Source organism: Sorex araneus, chromosome 2, assembly GCF_027595985.1.
Source record: "Sorex araneus isolate mSorAra2 chromosome 2, mSorAra2.pri, whole genome shotgun sequence".
NCBI classification, from domain to species: Eukaryota; Metazoa; Chordata; class Mammalia; order Eulipotyphla; family Soricidae; genus Sorex; species Sorex araneus.
In genome coordinates this window covers 287188117-287199680 of record NC_073303.1, presented here as the reverse complement: position 1 = coordinate 287199680, position 11564 = coordinate 287188117, and the positions used below count along the sequence as shown (strand labels likewise).

At 38.0% G+C, this 11564-nt stretch overlaps 1 protein-coding gene across 1 annotated transcript; it reads right to left on the bottom strand.

The window, feature by feature from the left end:
- Positions 1-641: 641 nt before the first annotated feature.
- Positions 642-8593, bottom strand: GMNC (geminin coiled-coil domain containing). The gene is made up of 5 exons (XM_055124479.1): positions 8532-8593; positions 6422-6596; positions 4482-4570; positions 3350-3466; positions 642-1277 (listed from the first exon to the last, which is right to left on the bottom strand). The coding sequence occupies exons 1-5, from the start codon at positions 8532-8534 to the stop codon at positions 642-644; spliced, it is 1020 nt and encodes a 339-aa protein (XP_054980454.1). The 5' UTR covers positions 8535-8593.
- Between the last annotated feature and the right edge of the window lie 2971 nt (positions 8594-11564).

Sequence of the window (11564 nt, the reverse complement as noted above, 5' to 3'; positions counted from 1 at the left end):
TTGTCAGTAGAATTACAACTGTGTGAAGATACTATTAGCCCCATTTGGGGGAACACATCTATCAAATCTATCAAATTCTAGTACTAAAATGTTCTACAGACAATACTTACATACACATGATATCTTAGAAGTGCTGCAAGCAAAGAAAAAGATTTCTGCCTCCCCCACCCCGCTATTTGAACATTTAATAGTGTGCTTTTAGAGCAATTTTAGCATTCATACTAAAATTGATTTTCAAAAAAATGAAGTGGCAGGAGAGGGTTAAAGGTAAAAGGCAGATTGAATATTTGAACTGCTTGATGAAAGAAAATAAGCTATTGGACTCATCATAATTGATACAGTGTCAAAGGTATATACAGGTAATTGGAAAATACCTTTTCAAGTAAAGGGCAAAACAGGAACATCGACGGCAGGTATTAGTGTGTAAACATGCCAAATTCAGGTGAAAGAGGAGCAGGAATGTTTCGACATGGGTTCTTGGAGTCCATTCCCAGCAGATTTAGGTGAGTTGTTGCAAAAGATATTTCAATTTGCAGGAGTCAGACGGGCACAGTTTCCATATTCCACACACAGTTTCCAGTGCAAGTGAGATCTTTGTAAACGGAGCTTGTGGCAGTCTTTTGTGGGTGCAAGAAGGGTCACTAAGTCTGCTTGGGGACCCAAGTAAACTTCCAGCCTCCTTCCCCATCTCTACAGACAAAGGCTTGGCCCTGGTGAAAGGAATGAGTTTTCACATTACAGTGAGGGCTCAGGGATGTGGAAAACGCCATCTCTGTCTTATTAGGTGACACATCAGAAGTGCAGTAAGGAGGAGTTTGCAACCCTTCAGTGGGGGTTGGAAGTTGAGAAAGGAAGTGAACATCCGTGTGCCCGGCAGTGCTGTCTAAAGGGGTTGTCTCCTCTCCACCAAAGTCACCTGGCAGATTTTCTCTGGGAAAATTTTCATTACCAACTACATCATCTGGAAACTGGGGGAACATGCTGGTGATTCTTCTGGGATGAGAGGAAAAGGCACTGTAGTTAGCTGAAACGGTGTCATCAATGGTGTTGAAGTCTTTTAACCCAAGCGTTTGAAGGACCCAGGGGTCCACAGGGGGTCCGGGGTCCACAGGGGGCCCGGTTTGTTCTTCACAGTTAGCAAGTTCACTAGAAAGATTTCTCTTAGCATTTTTGTGATGGGGAATCTCAGGAGGAAAATATCTTTGTTCTTTGGGTTTCCTCTTCCCCTTCCTGAATTTTCCACATGCTTTGGAGAACTCATCTGATGACAGCAATTTCTAATGAAGTAATATTTGAAGACATACAGAGATAATCAACCAAGATTTTTTTCCTCGACTGTCACGCATTATACTTCTTTCAAATACTGGCTAATAAGTCTTCATTTCCAAGAAAACGTGAATAAATTCTATTTTCACACAAAAAATTTAAGTGATTTTAATTCTATTTCTAAAATAAAATTGATGATTACTAGTTATACACTAGAATCCTATTTCATATGTTTAGACACTTAAAAGATGGAATGAGGAAATGATGTCTTTAACATTTTAATTATGAGGAATAATATTTATAATCACAATAAAAGCATTGCATTGAATACTGGTTCTATTACATTATCTAATTTTATATAAATGTTACCAAAGTCTCCTTTCATGAAGAAACTGAGAAATAGATATATTAGTGACTGGCTGGGCTGTAGTGATAGCACAGCGGTAGGGCTTTTGCCTTGCACGCAGCTGACCCGGTTTGATTCCTCTGAGCCTCTCATAGATCCTGGCAAGCTACCAAGAGTATCTCACCCACACGGCAGAGCCTGGCAAGCTACCTATGTCATATTCAATATGCCAAAAACAGGAACAATGAGTCTCACAATGGAGACGTTACTGGTGCCTGATCAGCAAATCAATGAGCAACAGGATGACAAGTGACAAGTGACAAGTGACTGGTTTAGGATAAGACTGCCTAGCTGTGAATTCAAAACATCTAAAACTACTAAACTAAACCATTAATTGAAGCACTGTGCCATACTGCTTTTTCTCATTTCACTAGCTTTTATTTTCCTACCACATAATATAATAAATTGATACAAGAAAAATACTGCTTAGTTAATCTCATCAACTTCATAGCTTTTATTTACAGTGGCTAGAGTTTAGACTCCTGTATAATATCTGTGTTTTGTGCTCCTTTTTTATTCTAGCAAAACTGAATTATAGAGGAGTATAATAGAGTATCTTTCCTCTATAATAGAGTACCTTTCATCCAAATATGAACCATCATATTTGGTAATAATACAAAGAGTATCATAAACTTAGGTGATATAATATTGATAGTACAGCCTAGCTAGAAGTAAATATTGAAGATAGAAACAATAATAACAAAATGGCAAATACAAAACAAAAAATATAAGAACCAAAGCACAAAAGAAGAATAAAAAGAGACCATGGGAAATCAGTATACTTAGTAATAGAATACATTTATTTATTTATTTATTTATTTATTTATTTATTTATTTATTTATTTTGTTGGTTACACCTGATGGTGCTCAGGACTTACTCCTGGCTCTGCTCTCAGGGATCACTCCTGGTGGGGATTGAGGAACAAGGAGATTGAACCTGGGTCAGCCAAATGCAAGGCAAGCATGTTACCCACTGCACGATCTCTCACTCAGACCCCAGCAACAGATTATTTTTAAAGTGTAAGAAAAATGCTCTTTATAATACTATATTTAATTAGACTTACTATGGTGATCATTTTACAATAGTTGAAATCATTCTGCTTGAACTTATCTCTACACTAATTATCTTTATACTAATAATATCTTTTTAAAAATGGTTGTATAATTAAATATCTCATTTAAGAGATCTGAGTTCCAGCCATATATATATTATACATATATTACATATATGTATATATATATATACACTTTACAGCTGAAATATTTGGTTCTTAAAAACTGAAGAGAACCCCTTCATTTTCAGATGAAAGTAATTGAAGCCCTAGAGAGATGTTTTACCTAAGGCCAAAAGACAGTTAAAAGAAGATAGTATCTCCAGCTATGATTCCCATGTTACTGGCCATCTATTTAACTGTGTCTTTTGAGTAATCTACATTGTGCCAGAACTTCCCTGTGTTTTTAATTCCTAAGCAACTTCTCCTTGTCACATATGGTTAAAATATGTGATGTAAATATGCCAGAGAAATTAATAAATTTTCTAAAAAATGCTACATTGTCTTCTGAAGTAGCTAGCCATTTTATCAGTAGATGTTAAGGGAGTTAATTAGTACATTCAATTAAGGAAATTGGCCAGAATAGTCTTGCATCGCTTCTGTGTCCTCAAAAAAAGTTACATACCTTGGCCTTTTCTTCAAGACATTTAACTAAAGCAGAATTTAGGTATTGTCTGAGATGATTGTTTTCTTCATATAATCTGGCAAGTTCTTCTTCCTTCTGTACTAGGGTATCTTGGAGCTGCAAAAAAAAATAAAATAGACAATGGTGAAGACTGCACTACTATATTGATTTTTGTAAGCTTTCAATAATGCCACTGATCTTTAATCTGCTTAAACTTGATTGCTTTTCTATTTGCTTTGCGAATTAAACCTCAAAGTATTCTCATCTTTAGAGGACTAACTTCAGTTTGTACCTCTCTACCTCCTGATTTGTTTTGTGATCTGAATATTTTTATTCATTGTAAAACACTTGAAGGTATTATATTGCTGTACTTCTTATGTTTTTTTTCAAGAAAAAAATCTAAAGTAAGTAGGTTGACTTTCTTGAAACTCAAGTCAATCTGTTTTTATTAAATGACTTCCTCAGGAACAACAACAAAGGGTGAAAATTGAAGACATCTTTGTAGAATCTTTCATAATCATCATATGAAATGTATATGGATTAAATATATTATTGTATTCATTAGATCCATAAATTTGAACCACCAGTCTAAGACCTGGTGTTGATTTGCTGGAGAAAAATGATACCCATCACTCAACATTTCTAACACTACTGTGAGATATACAACAGATATTCCAATTCTGTAGAACATGAAAAGCCAAAACTCATACAGTTTAAGGGGGCTGGAGTGATAGCACAGAGGGTAGTGCATTTGTCTTGCAGGCGGCTGACCCATGTTCGATTCCCAGCATCCCATATGGTCCCAGAGTATTTCCAACAGTAATTCCTGAGTGTAGAGCCAGGAGTAATTCCTGTGCATTTCCAGGTATTATAAAAAATTTTAAAAAAGAAAAAAAATTCATACAGTTTAAGTGTATTAGTCGAGGGCTTGATTAGCACAAGGTTTTAGCTATGCTTCCCCACCCCGCCCCCCTACTGACATTCATTATCTAATGATCATGTATTTGTCTACTTGATGTGATCCTTAAAGATATTTGAATTGAACAAGGTAAAAGATCCCATGTGATACAAAGGCCAATACAGTAAAATCGGAGTACATGGTACATCATAGGTCTCAGCGTTCTGATCATACCTGCTTGTTTCTGTAGAGCTGAGAGGAAAGTTGAGCATCTTCCCATGGACAGGAATTAGGAACAGGGAAATTTGGCTCACTGGATGCTTCTGTATAGAGACACCAAACGAATACTTGATAAAACACAATTTCGGTATGTAGCTACTTTTTCCACACAGGGGAAAGAAATAAAAGATCATAGAAGAGACAAGCTCATTGTGAAAGACAACTATTCATGGACTATATGCCAAAGCAGCATTAAAATGAATTTAAATGTATTAAATCTACTCTGAACTCATAGTGTATATCTTAATGGGGGCAAAATTTACTGGTGGCCATCAACATTATTAATTCATACTGATAATTACTGACTCATCTTCTACTCTTCAAAGCATTCCTAACATTTTAATTCCACTATTTCTCCAATTTTAAAATTTTTTTTCTAAATTTCAGCACTGGATAATGTAATGTTCATCTCCTTTAGTCAACTACTAATTTGTGATGTCACCATTTTCAGCAGATATAACAATCTCTGCCTGTCCTGTCTTTCAATTAAATCTGAGGGCAAATTTTTACTCAGGATTCCAGTGGTAGCTCTTTTTATTGTAAAATAATATGAATCTTGCTACTCTGAAGACCATTAAAGAGACCTGACACTACCCATCAAAACATGCATTTCAAATGTTGTTTGTAACTCTATATCTTTTATTATATCTCATGATTTTTTTCTTTTTCTTATTTGACAGCAAGTTATAACTGCCAACAAAAACTATGCATGGGAATACTAAATTGATTTGCTTTTACTTTTTTGGGGGGAGGGGGGACTTTAATGTCACATCCAGTGATGCTCAGGGGTTACTCCGGGTTCTGCACTAAAGAATTAATCCAGGCAGTACTTGGGAGACCATAAGAGAAGCCAGAGATCAAATCCGGGTTGGCTGCATGCAAGGCTGATGCCCTTATACTATGGAACTCCCTACCTCCTGTACTGATGCTCTGGCACAGCTTTTATTTTTTTCCTAACAAACAGAATTCCTATTCTTGCCCTCTAACTTAAATTAAAATATTATTAAAGTGATTGGATTTACATGGAATGGCGTGTAAAGATATAGTTATAAAATTTTATGCATAATTTGGTTCTACATCCATAGGCATTGTTTCCTCTAGCACGTACTGTAGAAAACTAAAATTGAATAACTTCCTGACATATGAATGTGTATTTTTTTACAGAACTAAGAGTAAACATATTTAACTCTGAACCTAAATATTTCCAGAACCTTAAGTATTGATTCAGAACCTTAAATATTGATTCAGAAGTTTCTTTAATGTTTATAAATATTACTATTTATAGTAATTTATTTTCCAGAACCTTAAGTACTGATTCAGAAGTTTCTTTAATGTTTATAAATATTACTACTGACTAAAACCCAACAAATTAATATGTAATTTCCCATCAATGTTATATATCCTTTGAAAACTGGATTTCTTTGAGAGAAAGGAAATCTTTTTCACTTATACTAGAAAAAAATGTTTATAGAACTTATTCTATTTATTAAAGGATTATGAGTTGCTCTCTGACCCAAGGAAACTTTTCTAAATTTCAAAAACATCCAACAGGCATTCTGGTAGTATTGTTTATAAAACTTTAATTAAACCTAAAATCCCTTTGCAAATTAGGAAAAGCTAAGAACTCTTAGATGTAAGGGGAAAAATACAAATTATCCAATAAGCAAAAGATCCCATTGCTTACTGAGAAGAATCCTTCCATTACTTATTTTCTTCCTAATGTTCACACTTTGCTTAATCTAAGAGGCGCTGCTCAGGTTGTGAAATGTGGGAGTCTTTGGTTTTCCTATCTTGTGCCCCCTTATTTAACAGGGCCCCTTCCCCTGGTGATCTGCAACCACAGGTGTCAGCAAAGTGCTCCAGGTCTACCAAGAGAAGAGGAGAGCAGTACTTACCCTGTGCCTGTGGTGCCTGTTGGGGTTCCCCGTTGTCCTGGAGACCAGTAGCCCAGAAAGAGACCCAAGTCTCCGTGGAAACATCAACACTAGAATCTGACGTTGTAGTGGAATACGGGCAATTACAGTTCTGGCCTCCTACAAAGTACTGGTCTTGGCAAGGCAGAACGGTATTCTGTGAATTTCAGTATGAGGTGTTGGGGAACAGGAAAGAGATGGGATGATAGGAATTTGTGAGGAAAAGAATTGGAAGAAAGGTCCAGAAATATATTCAATGAATTAAAAAAAAAAGCAAAACCATATAGGCAGTAAGTACAGATCCAGATTATTTTGAGGATAGTGAAAATATAGTTACTAAAAGAAATTAGATCCTTGGTTGACCAGATAACTTTCCTTAAGCCATTGGAGAAATAGGTGGACATCATTTGTAAATGTTCAGGAGTTCTCTCTGTTGCAATTCTCAATCATCTAACAGGCTACTGAACAAGTGAAAGGAATTTTGTTTAGTGATTCAAAGACATAAGGACAATTTCGCTCTTCCTACCAAACTTTGTCATTTTATTTCTAAAGTCCTTGAAAAACACTGAGCACCTTCAAAGAGTCCAGCATGCTAAATACACAGAACATGATACATAGTTAAACCTTATTTTAGTTCTGAATTATAAATTTTCCTGATTCCTTCTTTCTTTTCTCCTGTTGGGTAAGGGTTTATTCACAGTGATTCAATTTTAAAAAAGTAAAAATAAATATGATATAATGCTTGTTGGATTCCATGTGATTTGAAGTATATATATGATTATATATACATGCATATATACATATGCATGCATATATAATTTGAAAGCATACATATGTTTATTTTTAGAAATAACTACATAAAATCGGAAAGTTTCTTAATTTCAAATGCAAGAGGGTAAAGAAGTATAATCAAAGCTAAAATAAGCTTGTCAGCAAATACAGGAAGCTCTGTCTCTTGACATCACTAGGTCTCAATGCCCTTCCAAAGTTATCTTGCCACCACTAACTGCCTGGCACATATTCTCCACTGTGTTCTGAATCAGTGAACAACCTCCTGCCTCCACTCCTCAAAGCTCAAACACGCAATCTATCCAAATATCCAGGCAGGCATAAGTATGCAGTCTTCCTGGGTTAATTTGTACAACAGGCCATTCCTAATTATTTGTCAATGTTTAATCAGGTAAAAGCAATTCATTTCAGCAAAGTCCAGCTTTAGACAAACTCTTTTTGACCACTATACATCTTATGTTGACTTGAAGACTTTCCCAGGCATAACATAAACAGAGAGAAAACAAATAAGAAGGAAGGAGGAGGGGGAGTTAATTCAATTAAGTCATACTTTGTTAATGTTCCGGAAAGTTAAATTTTGAAAAAGTCCAGTTCTGAATCAAGACCAGCTTGGGCAGTGCAGACCAAAGAAATTCAGCCAAAAGTTTAGCAAGTGCTATTTTCTTTTATTCTGAAAGCATGTTTGCAGGCTTTTTCTCCGAGGCTATTATTGGAATCAGAGCTGAGCTATTATGCAATTGACACCTGAGAAGAAAACAAACCCCAAACACCCCAAGACTAGCTGAAGTCCAAGTATTTGCAAATATGTGCATTCTAGAGGAAGAGGTGGGATGAAAAGTGGTTGCAGGTGTAAGGGAGAGAAAGTTTGTAAAAAGTCCAGAGCAGAATCACATAAAAGAACATAGGAACATGGAACACATAAGACACAGACACACAGAGAAGGAATGAGAAGAGGAAGAGAGAGAATTGGAGAGGGCAAGAGAGAGGAGGAGAGAGAAGGGCAAGAGAGAGGAGGAGAGAGAAGAGGAAGAGGGGAAGAGCAGAGGAATAGAGTGGAGGATGGTGAAGGAGGAGAGGGAGGAAGGGAGGAGGAAAAAGGAGGACAGAGAGAGAGAGAGAGAGAGAGAGAGAGAGAGAGAGAGAGAGAGAGAGAGAGAGAGAGAGAGAAGATAGAGAAGATGAGGGCAGCGGAGATGACTGGCAGGTAACTGATGGACAGAACTTTAAGGGCAAATTGCAATTGCTGCCAGAGCCCCCAACTTTCGCCAGTGGACTAGCTAACCCCAGCTTCTTTCTCACTTACCATCTTGCAGTGAAAGGAGGTGTTGCAGACACGGAGCCCCCTCTAAATTTGTCTTAATGCCCGTGGGAGCTTTAAATGGGTCTGGGGGGCGGAGCTAGGGGAGGCGAGTTCTAATCTGCGGGCACTCCGCTGACGCCCTAGGTGTCTCGGGTAGCCGCCTCTGATTTGGCGCGAGGCTGTCACACTGGTGACGTGGGTCCAGAACCAAGTAGCCAAAGCCACAGTCACTGGCACTCGCGGCTCCAGCTGCACCGGGACACAGCGCTCCGCCTCCGGGAGTTCAGCGCGGCTTCAAAACCAGCGCCCGGTGCCCACTCGCCGCCCACCGACCCGGCGCTGCGCTTCGGGGGCTGGGCACACGGGGAGACCCAGCTGGGCACGCACGGGCTCTGCAGGGCTGGAGGACCAGTGGGCTCTGGTGGCAGAGATGGGGGCATAAAAATCCCAAACTGGGCAAGCCCGCATCCAAAAGACCCGGGAGCTCTTATTCTCATAGGGAATTGATTGACGTGAGTGAGTGAGTGAGTGAGTGAGTGAGTGAGTGAGTGAGTGAGTGAGTGAGTGAGTGAGTGAGTGAGTGAGTGAGTGAGTGAGTGAGTGAGTGAGTGAGTGAGTGAGTGTGTCTGTGTGTGTGTCTGTGTCTGGGTGTCTGTGTGCGTCACTTCACACTAGACGTGAGTGTTCCATGCAGAGGTGACCCTTCTAGAAGGTGAGCATTAGCATAGAGGATTCACTGCTCTTTGGAAAATCCTTGAAACAATATTTGACAGGAAAAATGCCCGGAATAAAAAATGAATTAAGCTGTACGTATAAATTTCTGCCGTGGGTGTCCCTGTGTCCATATTTATCTTCAAAACTACTATGATATACGTTATTAGGAGTAAGGAAACTTGGTGGTACTGCTTCCGATTTATGTGGTTTATTTTAGTCATCTTTTATCTTACAGTTAATTCTCCCAATCCCCTTGCTGTTATGTCCAGAGAGAAAATGAAGTCTCTCTTTAAAAATCAACGATCACTAGAGCCAGCACTGGCTTTCACTGGTGATAACCATGAAGGGTGTGGGTGTGGTTAGCGCCTTGCAAGGCTAGGACAGATGAAGTTGGAGCAGGAATTGGCTAAAATGAACACAATTAGAAGCTGGAAACAAGCCCGAGTCTCTTCCATGACCAGCTACTACGCATCAGTTTTGTTGCAGGCCTTTGAATTTGATTGTTATCTTCACTCTCCGTAATTTCATTCTATTGAACATTATATGGGCATGGCTAAGAATTGAATGTCTGTGTCTCCCCCGCCCCCCCTCCCCCCTCACACTCCTCTGCAGATGTGTATATTGAACATTTAACCCTCAAGGGCACTGTGTTTGGAGATAGAGCTTAGAAAGAGGTTTGAAATGATCACAACCTAAATTGAGGCTCTTGCCCAATAAAACAGGTGAGGGCAAGAGACAGCAGGTAGTAGCACAGCCAATAGGCCAGGTGAAGACACAGGAAGAAGGTCGCCACTTCCCAGTAGAAAGACACCGTGGCAAATTAATAACCCTGCTGACGTCTGGATCTTGGATTTCTAGAAAATACATTTATGTCATTTCCCTGGCTGTGGATTTTGTTACATTAAGTCTAATTGAACTAGTGTGAGGATGATGTGGAAATTCAAAACACTTATTTTTTCTTGCTTGCTTCATCCCTGATCTGGGCCAGTATTAATCTAGCGTGTTTGGTCTCTGCTCTCGACCAGTTGTAGTCTTTATTTTACTTTATGTTGTACTTATCAGCCACAACACTGAGCAGTGATTAGCTCACAGCAAATATTCACTAAGTTTTCTTGTCTAAGTTAAAGAAAGGATTGGAAGAAGATATTGGTGCCGAACTTGGTTGACTCTTCATTTCCTGTTCCAAAACCATTTATTCAAAAGTGTTTTTCAGATTTGGGGATCTCTTCTTTTCCAAGTGTCAAGGTTACTCATGCAATACTGCTGGGGTTGTTCAACATAAGTGAATCAGTGAGTGATATGAAAGGATGGTTCCCTCTTTGCTCTCAATACACAAGGGATAAGGGTTCCCCTGCAATATGACCTGTGAGGATGGGAAAACACATCAAAACTCTAGGTGTTAAGAGCCAATGATCTTGTTCACAACACAGAACACCCTAATTACTTCTGTGCTGAACATAAGCAGCAGAAAAAAAGGAGGTTTCAGTTTTGTTTTGTTTTTGGAAATGTTCACAAATAAGATATCTGAGTCTCTGGCAGATACATTTTTCCCTATAGAAATGAGTTAATATAGATAATTGCACAAGTAGGTAGGATCTAAATCAACCTGCATTCAATTTCCTACTGCAATCTGAGATTGAATTACCTATAACAACGTTATCTTAGTCTCTAAATCCACAGAAAATACATACTTGTAAGGCTTATTGAAAAGGTGATGACTTCTTGCCCAAAATTCAAAATTTACTCCCTGAACTAAGATTTGAAGCTATTACTGGTATTATAGGTATTCTAGAGGACTGTGCTTTTGAAAATACCTGCTACTATTCTTGGATTATTAAAAATAACTGAAAATGGGAGTTGACACAAGGGTGTTTTGAAGGTTAGTAATATTTTTAAATATTTGGATTTTATAACTTATTTCATATATTTTATATTTTATAAATATTACCTACTTAAGCTTAGTAAAAGTAGGGATATACCTGGTGGTAGAGCACCCCTTAAACTCAATAGTGAAGAGCTATAGATAAGTAAACATAAATCAGCAGATAGAGTTTCTGTGAAGTCATAAATTGATGGAACCTGTGTCAACTTCTTAGTGTGTGATTTAAGCACATCTTTTAAAAACTCATTTGCCTTTTTACACCTTAGGTATCGTTTTATACTTAGCTTCATGACTAATTTTTAAATGAATCTAGTAAGTGATGAATGAATTTCTTTGAGCATTCCTTATTAGAATGCATAAAGAAGATGTTCCTTCTTTGGTGATTGCAACTCATCTAGATGTTTTTCTTCGACAGACAGTGAGATCCATAAAAACTGCTG